At 57.4% G+C, this 13,771-nt stretch overlaps 1 protein-coding gene across 1 annotated transcript in view; it reads right to left on the bottom strand.

Annotated features, from left to right (window-relative positions):
• Positions 1-13,771, bottom strand: part of TCF20 (transcription factor 20) — a 163,977-nt gene that overhangs the window by 4,284 nt on the left and 145,922 nt on the right. Inside the window, 3 exon segments of the mRNA XM_074271861.1 lie at positions 332-457; positions 1,244-1,293; positions 6,794-6,887. Coding sequence (XP_074127962.1) covers positions 374-457; positions 1,244-1,293; positions 6,794-6,887 — 228 coding nt within the window. The 3' untranslated portion in view covers positions 332-373.

Raw genomic sequence — 13,771 nt, forward strand, 5'->3', positions numbered from 1 at the left:
GGAGGCGAGTGGCCGGGCCTGGCCAAGGCGAGGAAAGCACGAACTGCCGAGAGCAGCGCGCGTGCTGCCCGCGCGGCCTTCACCGCTCCCTAGTCTCTTCAGTCCATCTCTGCCTGGGAAGGCCCACTTTGAGATCCCAAGGTTCCCAGTGACCAATCTTCCTGCCCTAACCCGGGAGAGGACGGGCCCAATGCCCGGGCCTTCCCACCGAGCTGCGTCAACCTGTCGGCCCTGGGGGTCACGAGAGACACATAGAAAGGAAAGTTGGCGTCAGGAGGCCAGGAGAGAGAAGCTGGCTGGGGTGGGGGGTGTGAGGGTGCCCCCAACTCACCTGTGCTTCTTTAATTTCCATTCCCACGGGCACAGTGCCCCCTCAGCCCCGCTCCGACTGCTCTGTGCTGAGGCTGCCCTTCACCGTCTTGTTCTGCAAGGGGGGGAGAGAGCAGGGCAGGGGAGGCTGACGCCGGCAAGCCGAGAGGAGACGGAGAGAGCAGCAGGAGGCAGACAGGAGGCGGGATGGCCAAGAGGGAAGGACACATGGAAGAGGAGAGAAAAAGACAGTCAGTAGGGACCCCCAGAAGCTTCTCTAAGAGCGGAGCGTGGGCGCCCGGGCGCCCAGGGATCCCTGCTCGCTCCCCCAGGTGTCAGCTGGGGCGGGCTCCTCCCTGACAGGACTGAACGGGCCACTGAGCCCCTAACGCTGCCCCACCACAGGGAGGTGGGAAAGAAGGCCGCTGCGGAGGCCTAGGGGCAGGCTCCAGCCCAGAGCCAACCTCTCTCTGGTCACCCGAAAGGAGAAGCACCACTAGAACCTCACACCTCCTTTAGCACCACCCCGAGCCCCTCACTCATCCGTCAGCCGACCCCCTTGGGCCAAAGGCACAAGAATTCACCTCTGAGGAAGGACCTGTGGTCCCCAAAGCTTCCCTCCCCCCCCCCGGGGGCTCCTAGGGTCACCGAGGTGGCCCGGAGCCGGCAGAGTAGCACAGAACTATTCATTTGTGTGTTAAATAAATAAATAAAAAAACAACTCCCCCCCAAAATGAGGAACTCCCCTCCCTGCCCCCTGCCCCAGGGCAGTTCCTGACGAGCAGTCCAGAGTCCTCCCTGAACGTCTCCCCAGGGCAGGCAGGCCTCCAGAATCCTCCTGCAGTCATGGCCTCCGGCCACAGGTCAAGGCCCAGAGCAGGCTGGTCAAGGTCAAGAAGCTGAGCGGGAATTGGGGGAGGGGGACAGATCTTACCTTGTGCTTGGGGCACCTCACTGAGAAGTTCTCTTCATTTAGTAAACAATCTGGAATACAGAAGTGACACGTCAGATACATGAAGCCCCGGCTCCCCCACAGCAGACCCGCGAGGCGGGCCAGCCTGCCCTCCCCCTCATGGCGCGTTCACATGCCCCGCCTCCTCCTTTCCTCTGGAGCAGGGAGCAGCGCTCTGAGAGTTCCCAGGCTGGCCCCGAGCTCTAGTTCCTCGCTGGGTGATGTGGGACAAGTCACTCCTCTTGGTTCTCTTTTTTCAGCACCCCCTCCCAGGGTGGTTGGAGGTTGAACTTGTGGCACACTGGGCATGGCGCCGGGCACCTCGCAGCCACCACCTAATGCCAGCTCTGCTGACTGTAGCATTTCTTCCGGCTCCTGGAACAAAAGCCCAGAGAGCTCCGACCCCACCAAGAGCGACGGCTGCACCTCTGCAATGGGGTGCGGACAAGTGGCCCCCAGCTCCTTCTGCCGAGGGGGAACTCGATGCCCACAGCGGGAGCCCCCAGTGCCCAGGACCCAGCCACATACACGGATCTGGCCTTTCCCTCTCTGAAGGGGAGCGGAGGGCACAGACGTGGGCCGAAGAGAGATCAGCTCGGGGAGGAGGGCCTGGATGACGGGCCTCTGAGCTGGGCCTTAAAGGATGAAGTGTGTGTGAGGGGGGTGTTCCACGGGGACCGCTCCAACGGGCCCCAAACGTGCCTCAGACTTGTGTCTTACAGCCTGCAGGGCCACAGGTCTCACAGACTCTCTTCCCGGAGTCAGGGAACCGCTGCTATCTGAAGAGAAATCTCCCAGCATTCTTCTCATTCAGACTATGGATCCCCACTTCCTTCAGCTGCTCTTTGGGGGCCTTGGTCTCACCTCTTCTGGAGGCCCCAAAAGTCTCTAGAAATGTGGTCTCTGGGTACAGGGGAGCAAGCTCTGCCCCCCAGAACCTGGATTCTCCTGGGAGAGCCCAAAAGGGCAGCTCTTTCTGGATCGGGAGCTCGGAAGGCTGGATCACGCAGGGCCCCGTGCACACTAATGGCTGCCGCTCTGCTGCTTCCGCCGTGGACTTGGGACAGCGCTTTTCACAGGCTTCCTTGGGCCCACTGTGCTCCCTGTTGAGAGGTTTCTGGATCCCGTTCCTGTCACTGACTGTAGCTGGTACAGCACCTGCTTCATGTCATTTGCAAATTTAATGAGCATCCACCTCTGTTCTCACAGCACACTGAGCAGGATGGGGCCGGGGGCAGATTCCCGCGACCTTCTGGGCCAGCGCGATCCCTGAGTCACTATTTTTCGGAGCAGTCACTGATCCGGGTCTCACCCTAAACCTCTTGCACCGACCTGTCCTCAGGGCTTCTGGTTCCCAGTCTGGAGTTTTGTGGAGATTGAGAAACATGACCATACGTAGCTGGAGGTGCCGGGGGCGCTCTCGGGCCTAGTAATCCTCTCAGAGGAAATGGGGCTAGCCATGCCGAATGGCAGGGGCTCTCGGGAGAATTCCGAGAGACGCCTGGCTCAAGGTCCCAGAGCCGGGCAGGCGGCAGCTCGGCTCACTTCTGCTGGCTCCGTCGTGGCTCCGGGAGCCCCCGGGCCAGCCCGTCCCCGAGGCTCGAGGACTTAGCAAGTCGTTTCTACCTTGCAGCCCCCTCCCCCTGCTGGCAAATAGCATGGCAGTAAATAACACGTGTTAATTTAAAACCCACAAGTACACAGCGTGACCGAGGTTCCCTGCTGCTCCAATCTGCCAGAAGAGCTTAGGGAACAGCGGGGGACAGACAGCCTGAGCCCAGGGGAGCCTCCCAACTCTACCTGGGCCTCAGAGGCACTCCTCCGGTGCCGGGCCGCGGGAGGTGCTCGGGGCCTCGGCCCCAGCGAGCCCAAGCCGTGGGGGGTCTCCCCGGCCAGGACCAGAGCCGCCAACGGGACCGGGAGGAGAGCTGGGGCTCGGTCTCTCTGAGCCCGTGTCCTCATCCATCTCCAGAGACAGACAGTGCCTTGGCCCTGGGCTGCCGGGAGACAAGGCCCTTGGGGCAGCCCCAAGAGGGGGTGACGGATCCTTCAAGATCAACTACCCCAAATCAGGAAGACAACCTGACTCAGTGTGAGATTCCCTCCCTGCCCCGAACAATGACAAAATGTACAGCAAAGGACGGGCAGCTGCCACCGAGGCCCAAATGCTGCAGCCTCAAGTCTTAATGGATGAAAAAGAGAAAGAGATGAATGAAGAGGGAGGGAGACAGAGAAAGGAAGGGGAAAACGTTGGGGTGAGGGGGGCAGAGGGAGGAGAGGAGCAGGGGAGGAGAGAGGAGGGAGGGGCAGAGTGTTTTCCCCAAGCCTCCCTCTGGCAGGCAGGAATCCTGGCACACAAACGCGCTCATCCTTCCCTGACAGGCACCCCAGGCCTCTTCCTACCCCATCACAGAAACAGGAAGTGAGGCGGGGACCTCGGCCGCTCCAGCCCAAACCCCCTGTAGCCCCATTTCTAAAACTCTGGGCACCAGGGAGACCCCCCCCAAGGCTGCGAGGGTTCAGGGAAGCACCCTAAGGGAACCTTCTGGCCTTTCCCGCCCAGGCAGGCAGCCTCCCTGCTTTCCTTGAGAAAGAAAGCCCTCGGGGCAGGGACAACATGCCTCCTCCCGGCAAGATCCGCTCACTCCAACCCCCCAAAATGGTTCCAAAAACTGGAGAGAGCCCAAGAAAGAAGGGTTTGGGTTGAATCCTCCCTGCATGGGCCCTGCCACACCCCTCCCGTGGGGGGATCAGCGGCAGGCAGGGTTTGGTGAGCTCCTCCTGGGGCAGTGAGGAGCAGCAAAGACGGGTCCACTGGGAGGCCGGGAATGGCCCTGAGCCCCAGGAGGGCCCGGCCTCCCGCCAAACTTCCGAGGCCGCAGCAGGAGGCGCCACAAAGGCCGTGGCCCAAAGGGAAGCGGGCAGATCTCAGGAAGCTGGCTGGGCACAGGAGGGCACAGATGCCTTCCTTCACGGGGGCAAAGACAGACCGCCTCCGGGAAGGTTGCTGCCTCCAGCAGAAGGATTATTACTGAGTCACCAAGCCCGCTGTCTGCAAGCAGGGAGGGCTCCCGGTTCCCGAGAACGCGTGCTCCAACTCCGATGTGACTCGGTGGGGAGGTCAGAGAGCCAGCCCAGCCCCGGACGGGGGGAAAAGCCTCCCAGCCAGTACATCTTCCCAACCGAGAGCCGTTTCCATGGAGATACTGGAGGAATCTAAGTTTTCCATGAGACACCAACGGCTCTCCACAGGCGGGGGCAGGCAGCACCTCAACAGAGCCGAGACCTTCCCTGCGGCGGAGCTATCGAGAACCGGCAGCAGCCCCCCGAAGGGATTCCTGTTCTAAGGAGACCTGCTCCACGGCTTCTGGGTGTGATGTGAAGGGAGCGTCTTTGGAAAGTCCAGAAAAGATGCCGCATCCATGGATGTGCCATCGGGTCCCAGAGCACCCGTCAGCTCCCGGGGCGGCTCCTCCGGGCTGAGCCGAGGCCGAGGCCAGGAGACTGCCCGGGAGACACAGGAACCGCCCCAAACAGCTGCGGCTCTTCCCCGTCCCACATTTTAGTCGGACGCTCCTTAGGAAGGGGGAAGCCTCCAAGGGCTGCGCTGGTCACTGAATGAATGAGGCTAACCCAGGGAAGGCAGTCTGGGGGCTGGCCCAGTGAGCCTTGGCTGCCGTCCCTGCCCTGAGGGCATTTCCCAGCGCTGGGAATAGTCTGTGCTACTTTTGGATACTGTTGCTAATGACAGGGAGACTGAATCTGCCTCTCCTGACACTTCTGGTAGTGGCCTCCGGGGACAAGCAGGCCCAGTCCCACCCGTTCCACGTCGGCGATCCCTCTGGTCCCGCTCCGGGCCTGCTCTCGTGGTGGGCAGCGCAGAAGGCACTCTTCCCGGGCGGGGGCCACCGGCTGGACTCTCCCTTCCCTTGCTCTGGACGCTAACTGGCCTGAGGCTCCAGACCCAGTCTGCTTTTCTGCTCGTACACTGTGGCCATCGGGCCGGCCATTGGGCCTCTCCCCCTTGGGGCCGGTGCCAGGAGGACCTCCCACGTGAATAGCAGGCCCATCTATGGAAACCTACAAGCTCACCGACTAACAAGGGAGGCAACAGATAAACACCTAGTCGGGATAAATTGGAAATAATCAATGGAGAGAAGGCACCCAGCCTGAGGCCTGGGAAAGAAAGCCAGACCGTTCCAGGCCCGGGCACGTCTGCCCTCGCAGCAGGCCCAGACAAGGCACGTGCAGCCAGAGGGCCAGTCTGGCCAGTGAAGATGGCATTCTTTCTCGAGTTTGGGGGCCTGTGGAGGACTCCAAGGCAGTGACCAGCGAGGGGGTGGTGAGAAAGGGCCGGGGCCAAGGAGGTGTCACGAGGACCTGAGCCAGGGCTGTGTCTGCCGAGCAGCGGGGAGTCACATCGTGGAGGGAGGAAGGGTGGTCTGGGTGCCAGGCGCCCGACCCCCTGCCCCTCACAGCATTTCTGTGTTCCCCGGGCCTCCCCTGTGAGCCCCGTGAGGCCGGGCTGCGGCCCCAGCGGCCGTTCTGAGCCTGCGGCTGCCAGACCTCCATTATCTTCCTGAGGAGATGAGAAGCCGGGGGCTGGGCGTCCCTCCTCCAACGGCCGCGCTTCCTCTCGTGGCATTTTTTCACAATTTCCTTCATCTCTTTCCCATCCTGGCGTGGTGCCCGCTGCTCCTGCTGGCATCATTTCAGGAGGCTTTCTTTGGGTACTCGGTTTTTCCTCCCATCCGCTCACTTCAGTGACAGTGTGTGGAGGTCTCCGCCATCCCCCTCTGTCCTCCCAGGACACTCTTTTGCTTTCTAGCCGTGGAGAACCCAAGCGAAATGTTGGGGGGGGGAGCTTGGGGCAGTGGAGACCATGCAGGACATGGAAGCTGCCCCTTACCCCAGGCCATCCTCCCGAACACACCAAGATGAACGAGGGCCTGTCCCTTGAGCCCTGTAAGAGGATGCCCCTGTGGCCCCCAGGAGGACAAGGTCACGCTCGGCCTGTGGCTGGCTCGATGGACAGGAGGAATGGGGGGGCTACTGGTGAGCTGGAATCGGCTGGACCCCCATCGCACGCTAGCGCGGCCTCTCTATGCCATTGGGCGGGGCCTGGTTCTTCATCTGTAGAATGGGGGTGTTGGGCAGAACAGACCTTGCTCTCTGATGATTTGTGGAGAAATCAGACCAGAGACCATGGAAATAACTACAATAACAGTAATAGTTCACATCAAACACCACGATTAGGGGGGCATCCTCTCAGCATGGAGCGCTGCCCAGCTGGGCCGGCCACTGTGGCTCTATTGAGAGGAGACCCCTGCATAAGAACAGTAGGACCCCAAAGAAAAGGTCAAAGTACGGCCCTCTGGAGCCCACATCTTCCCCCCCTCACTGTTTCTGCTGCTTCTTTTCCAGGGTGTCGTAGGAGAAACAGGGAAGAGGAGAAAGAGGCGAGAATGGCGGGGAAAGGCGGCGGGTCTCCAGCTTGGACCCTTCTAGAGCTAGGGGTGCGCGGGCGCTTACCTGCATCGATGGCACACGGGTAATGGTACCGGAAGGAGCAGCCTTTGTTGTAGCAGCCTAAAGTGGCGCCTGGCTCCTGGCAGTGGGAACATTTCTGAAAGGAACAAAAAGGGACAGGGGTCAGTCACCCACACGAACGCTCTCTCCGGCCCACCCTCGGCACCGCCGGGCCTCCCGCAGTCGCCTCCTGAGCCGAGCCGCGTGGCCACAGTGCCCTGACGGTTGGCGCACCCTCATTCTAAACGGGTCCTTGTGGCCCCCTGCCACCGGGCCAAGAGGGAGCCCGCTGGCCTTGCCTGACAGAGGCTGCCCCTTCTACCCCCTGAGGATTGGATGATAGAAAGCCCTCTGCCTTCCAGAGGTCACCCATTATTGAATCTTACTCCCATGCCCTCCTTTCTCCCGGATGCCCATGGGGTCAGAGAAGAGGCTTCTAGGCCAATCCAGATCTCAGACCAACTCCGCCCTGGGCCGCAACCCGGACAAACGCCTGTCCCACCTCCACCTCCGAGGGGGAGCCCAACAATCTCCACTACTTTCCCCATTAGCAAGTTTGCCTGCAGAACTTTTTCATTTATTTTTAATGCACAGGGACCAAGGGGAAGTCAGTCAATAAGCATTAAGTAATGCCCACCGTGTGCCAGGGATACAAAAGGAGGCAAAACACAGACCGTGCCCTCTAGGAGCTCATGGACAAATGAGGGAGACAACATACAAACATCCAGTCAGGATAAATTGGAAATAATCGATGAAAAGATGGCACTGAGACTGAGGTCTGGGAAAGACAGCCAGACTGTTCCGGGCCTGGAAGACTGGCAGGGAACACGCCCAAGCCTGCAGATAAAGCTTCTAGTAAGAGCAGCAGCTGGGAAGGAATCTGGATCCCAGAATCCAGCAGGGTGTGGTAAGCGAGAGGGGATTAACTTGAACTGAAAGATGGGAGGAGGGGCTGGGTTGTTTTTGATCCTGGAGGTGAGAGGGGAGGTATTGGTACAGTTGTACTTTTACTTCTTCAAAGTTAAAAATAGAATTTTATCTTAATTGGCCAAAACTGGAAGCCAATTCTTGAGTTACATACCCCAAATCTCTAAAGTTCCTTCAGCTCTAAGTCCTAAGACACTCCTGGTGCCTCAGTTTCCTCATCTGTAAAATGGAAAAGAGGGGCCTTCACTCACTCTTACAGGGCTATTGTGAGGATCCAAATGAGATTCTTAAGCGGGAGACCACCCAACACACACCAGTGTTTTCCTAATGGACTGGCTTTTCTGCACCCAACTAGATCTCCATGTATATAAGTGCACTAGGGAGCAAAGGATTGAGAGACATCTCCCCCTGAGTGGCCTCGCCCTCCCCCAGTGGGTTCTGTACATGCTGATTCCCAGTCTAGTTCCCTTCAGAGATGGGAAGGCCAGGAATACCGACTGTTCCTTCACAAAAACGGAATGCTGTTCGTGTCGTTTAGCAGATGACACGAACGTATGAGGAAAGTCGGGTTCTAACGTTTTGGGGTCTCCACAGATAAGGTAAGCCAAGCATGTGCCTTTGACCCAATCATAAGAATGGTGATACAATATGTAATCAAGAAAAAAAAAAAAAAAACCTAGAACCTCAGGAAGAAAAAGTCCTTTTGGTAAAAGGGTAGCAGTTCTGTGAATCTCCTTGGCTGACCTAGGAGAAGTGATGGCTCTCGGCAGAAATCATGGGCAAGCCTTGGGGTTCGCAAACAGCTTGTTCTTCTGGAGGGCCACTGGACAGCTGACCTGGCAACTCTCTCAGGTCCTTCTCAGAAAGGAACCCAGCAGAAAGGCTCCTCCCAGAGCAAGGCAGTTTCCCAATTATAACCTTTCCTTTCACTAAACTTTAAAGCCCTCCTCTGTTATTTGCTCACAGATAAGTTCATCGAGATTTAACATATGCCTTCAAAACCATTAGATGTGATTCTGAATTTATGGGTTCACCAGAGAGACCAGAATTCACGTTCACTCCTTGTGAAGGCTCCTTCCTGCTCCAGGAGACGCCCACGCTCACTCAAGTCGGGCCCACCTCCTGCTGGAGCCGCATGGGCCCCTCTCATGGGTACGGTGGTTCCCCAAAGACTTGACAGGCTCATTACCGAAGGTAGGCCTAACAGAGCACAAGAGCTCAGGGGTCAGAAGAGTTACTCCCATAACTGCTATTTCCTGCCTGTATGGCTCTGAGCAAATAAGATTTTCTGGGGTCAGTTTCCTATTCCAGATGCTCCAGATCCTGTAATTCTGTGATCAAGTTCCTGGAGGTCCCCAGAACCCCAGCCCCCAGAGCGGGGGCAGTTCCAAAGGCTTTGCTAAAACGACTATCGTTGATGTCATCATGGCCATTACTTCAGCAAAAGTATGAGCCGCCGCCGCCTCCTCCTTCTCCTCCTCCGGGCCAGTTTTCAGAGTGAGCTTTGTGATCTTGGGAAGAGGCAAGAGTTGGGGCTCGATCTGTTGTTTGGTTGATTCTCTAGATCCTTCCACCAAGGCCCATCTGGATCTTTACAGCATCATTTGCGACTGTACCAAATGATCAACTCGGAGAACTCAAGCAGTCAGAGATCCCTGACCCTAGTTTTCAGCTCCCCGTGGTGGGCTTAGTAAAAGATTTCCTTCCCCACTCCCAGATTAGATGATGCAGATAAAACTTATCACTGTGCTGTGTGTACATTCCCCCCCTTCCCCAACCTGGAGAGATGGCTGTGAAACATACTGCAAGACACTCCGGTTCTTAGTCTTCTAAAGGGAGAAGTTTCTGTCTTCGAGAAAATCCTGCCATTTCAGCAAGCCAACGAGCTTCATTCGGCACCTACTGTGTGCCAAGCCCCGCACCAAGCACCGGGGGTAGGTTCTTGTACTCCGGGAGCCCACGGCACAATGGAGGAAACAACATGTAAACAACCATGTGCAAACGAGATCTAGACAGGATACACTGAGGGGCCAGGGTCTGAGAGGAACCCGCTAACGACAAGGGCGTCTGGCAGAAGACAGGAAGGAAGCCAAGAGGTGGAGACCAGGGAAAATGCCTGGAGCCCGGAGATGGAGCAGCCTCGGCGACACTGACCACAGGACACAAGCAGGAAATCACAGCCTCCCTGGGGATTCACTGCTTACACCCAGGCCCAGCATTCCAGAACCTGAGGTGGGAAGGGGCCTCAGCAGCCATTGAGTCTGTCCACACACGGAGAGCTGGTCCTCCAGCACCTGGGGACAATGTGCCCTCTTTACCCCTCGGGGGAATCCCTCCCCTGGAGGACGGCCCTTCCCATCCAGTCTTCTCCTCCCCGGCTGAGCCCCTCGCCCATCCTGGCTGCCCACCCACTCTGACAAGCTTTCAGCTAGCGCCCAGAACGGAACACTACTGCTGAAGAGTCTGATGGGGCAGAGTTCAGCGGAGCATCCTCTCTGCCTCCCCATCCCTCCTCAATGAAGCCCACGGGCGCAGACTTCTCAGCCGAAACATCACGGACGGCCGACGCACGCTGGGGCCAGGACCACTGCTGTCTATCCATGTGTCCCGCCTCGTGGAGCTGATTTATTTGTGCTCAAGTACAAGATTTTACGTGTGTCCCTCCTGAACATCATCTAATTGGATTCGGGGCAATCGCTCTTCCTCGCAGCTTGATGCCGCCTGCCAATGTGATGGATGAGCCTACCGTCTTTGTCCTCCTCCAAGGCACTGAGAACCGTATCCCAGGGCCAGGCAGAGGTCCCTGGGGTGGTGCTTCCCCACCAGAGACCTGAACTGCCTGCAAGCCCTTTGGGTCTGGCCAACCCCGGGTTTTAAATACAACTGATGGTATCACCGCGGAACCCACGTCTCTCCCTCCACCTTCCCCACAAGACACTTCATCAAGAGGTTGCCGAAATCCCAGTCAGTCATCCTCAGAGCATTCCCTCGTCTCCTGGCTCAGCTGTCTGGCAGGATCTGCTCTTGACGAAGGCGGGCAAAGCTCACCAGATGTTTGCCAACCAGCTCTCTAATCATCCATTTGGGAATTTCCCCAGGAATTGAAGTCAAGCTCACCGGCCTAGCAGGCAGACTAAAACAGGGACATGTGCCTTCCTCGGTGCTTCCTGCACCTCCCAGGAGCACCCAAATATCACTGGTCCCAGCTCAGCAATCCCGCCTGCCAGCTCTTTCAGGACAGACCCGGGATGTAGTCATTTACCTGGGCTGGGTGCCCCAAATTCATTCAGCACAGCCAAGCATTCTATTATGATTTCCCAGTGAGTCCAAAGTCGTTCTCCTCGGCAGCCTTGGCTTCCACTGCTGGCTGTCTGCAGGTTCTACCCCCTGCTTGGAGCCTCCTCTTTCCCCCATTATAACTTGGGAATCCATGCCCCTGGAAGTACTTTTGCTCTAGGGGGCGTCTTTCTGTTTTTCCCAAATGGAGGGCACAATCAGATGTACCTATTTTTCCTTTCCTTTGTAACAAACTATTGGCAGGAGCTCAAAACTCCCAGATTAAATCCCTCCATGATTAAGCCCCTTCTTAGAGGGAGATGCAGGGAAGCCAAAGCCTTAATGGGGTGTGCATTAAATCCGGCACCAGTCGGGGAGCCCTGTAATGGGAGCACGGAGCCACTAGGTTGCCATGGTCCGGACTAGAAGTGTAGCAGGTACAGTGGAGCCCTGATCAGTGCTCGGTACTTTCCACATGGGAGGACCCAGGGTCAGAAAAGGTCAGGCACTTCTCGGAAGTTCTCCGGCTCCTCACAGTTGTGACTCGGTGCCAGATCGCCGTCTCTTTCCCCACTTCACCGAGTGCTTCCTTCTGTTCAGGCGGTCTGTAACACGTAATGGCCTAACGCCTCCTCTCCTGTTACCTCCCTCACGAAGCATCAGCCCGCTATCCCTACAATCACAGCTCCCGGGAGCACGCGGAAGCAGGATCTCCTGGCCCTCCTCATGAAGCCTGGACTCAGAGATCACGGTTCAAGTTCTGGACAAAGCACTTACTCAACCAACAAAGGTGTGCCCGCCCCTCGGTGCCAGCCACTGTGCTAAATGCCGGGGGCCTCGAGGCCACAGGGAAGGCAGCGCTCCGTGCTCTCTGGGGTGAGCCACGTGCTTGTACAAGTACGGACAGGAAGTGCAAGGTGGGGAGCGGAGTGGGAGGCAGCTGGACGGCTCAGGGACACAACCCCGTGCTGCAGTCAGGGAGGCCCTGTCCAAATCCGGACTCAGGCACCTCCTGTGGTCTCACCAGGGTCACACGGCGGCTTACCTCAGTTTCCTCGGTGGCCCACATTATATGAATCTACAAAGACCGCTCCCATTTTCTTCCTTACTCACTGTCACAAAAGGCACACACGGTGCCATCCTCCCTTCCCTCCCCTCAGCACAGAGGAACCAAGGCTTTGGCAGCAGAGGGCTCCCTATGTCCGGTGAGGCCATGGCCAGAAGGTGGGGTGTCAGCCATCTAAGGAGGTTCTTCCCGGCCCTGAGGAAGTCAGTGCCCCTGCAGGACTGCCGGTGCTTCTCTCAGATGGAAAGCTCTTGGGGCAGAGAGAGGGAGGAGGAGGGCAGCATCAACCACATCTGAGTTCTGGGTAAAATGGATTATAATTAAAGCAGATTTCTCAACAAAAGCTGAGTGACCAAGTCACTGTTTCCCATCGCCATTTCCTTCCAGGACTGCCCCATCTACGCTCTGCCTGATGCGAGGGGCCAGAAGTCAAAGGGAGAAGGATTATGACCCAGTGGGAGAAATGTCAGATCTGGGCCCTTATGGCATTGCCACCTTCTCAGGGATGATTCTCATGGTGTTTAAGCAAGACAAAGTGGCCTAGTGCCCATGCCAAAAGCTTCAAACATTTACTAACTGCAAGGACCTGGAAGAGAAGCAAAGTCTCCCACAAGGAGCGGCCAGTGGTTATGTCAGCAGTGTCGTTCAATGGCTTGCGATTGGGCTGCAGAAATTGCTGTTTCCTCTTGGGGCGGATAACGAGGACTTTCCAGTCCCCTTTATTCCTTCCATGAACCCCCAAAGGGAGCCATTTACTTGCCCAATTCGACTTCAGCCGAGTGACATAAAAGCAAAGCTCTCTAGGTCTCAGCATTCCCAGAACTTCTCACCCTCAGCAAACGTTTCACAGACTCCGAGGTGGGGGGGCCTCGGAGGGCGTTCGGTCCCTGAGCCCCATCCTTGATGAATGCTCATCCGGCTTCAACTTGAAGACTTCTAGAATGGAGAACTCACTACCTCAACAAAGGCGCCCATCCCAGGGATGGGAGGACAGCTCTAAGGATTTCTAGTACCAAGTTCTAGTGCGTCCACCTCGAGGCCAGGCAGGCAGATGGGGGGCCAGCTATGGGATTAAACTTCCAGCTACTTAAGAAAGCTGATTCTGAGGCCAGCACTACTGGCTCTTAAGCGACCAGGGAAAGAAAGCTGAAGAGTCAGCTTGGGACCCCACCGAGGGCGTTGACTGCTGATTCTTGATCAGAAGAATGATTTGAAGAAAGGATTTCTGGCTGAAGAGTCCCAGGGAGGCCCGCTACCTTCACTTTTCTGGAGGAGGAACGAGAGGAGCAAAATCCAACTCTCTGGGGAACTGCCTTTGGATGCCACAGATCACACCCTCCAACTCTCACCGTTCCTCTGACGAGGGGGCCCTCCCTGGTTACCTCGTGGCCCCTCTCATCTGGCTGAGGAGGGAAATGGCAAGGACCCCTTTCCGATAGAAATCCCAGCCCGGTGATGTATCGCCACGTGGTACTCGCACTATTATAACACGGAGCCACCTTGAAAGATGCTAGAGAAGGGGACGGCGCTTCGTGGCCCGGCCCGTGCTCTGCCTTGGGGAAAATCTAAGCCAGCTCCAAAGGCTTAGCTACATGCCCTCGCTCCGAGACACAGACGCTCTCCTTATGTTCCCTCACGACAACAGAGATCAGCTGGTGTTTTTTCTGCTTATGGCTTATCTATTATACACCGGGGAGGCGCGTTCGGCAGTG

This window comes from Sminthopsis crassicaudata, chromosome 5, assembly GCF_048593235.1.
Source record: "Sminthopsis crassicaudata isolate SCR6 chromosome 5, ASM4859323v1, whole genome shotgun sequence".
Taxonomy (NCBI): Eukaryota; Metazoa; Chordata; class Mammalia; order Dasyuromorphia; family Dasyuridae; genus Sminthopsis; species Sminthopsis crassicaudata.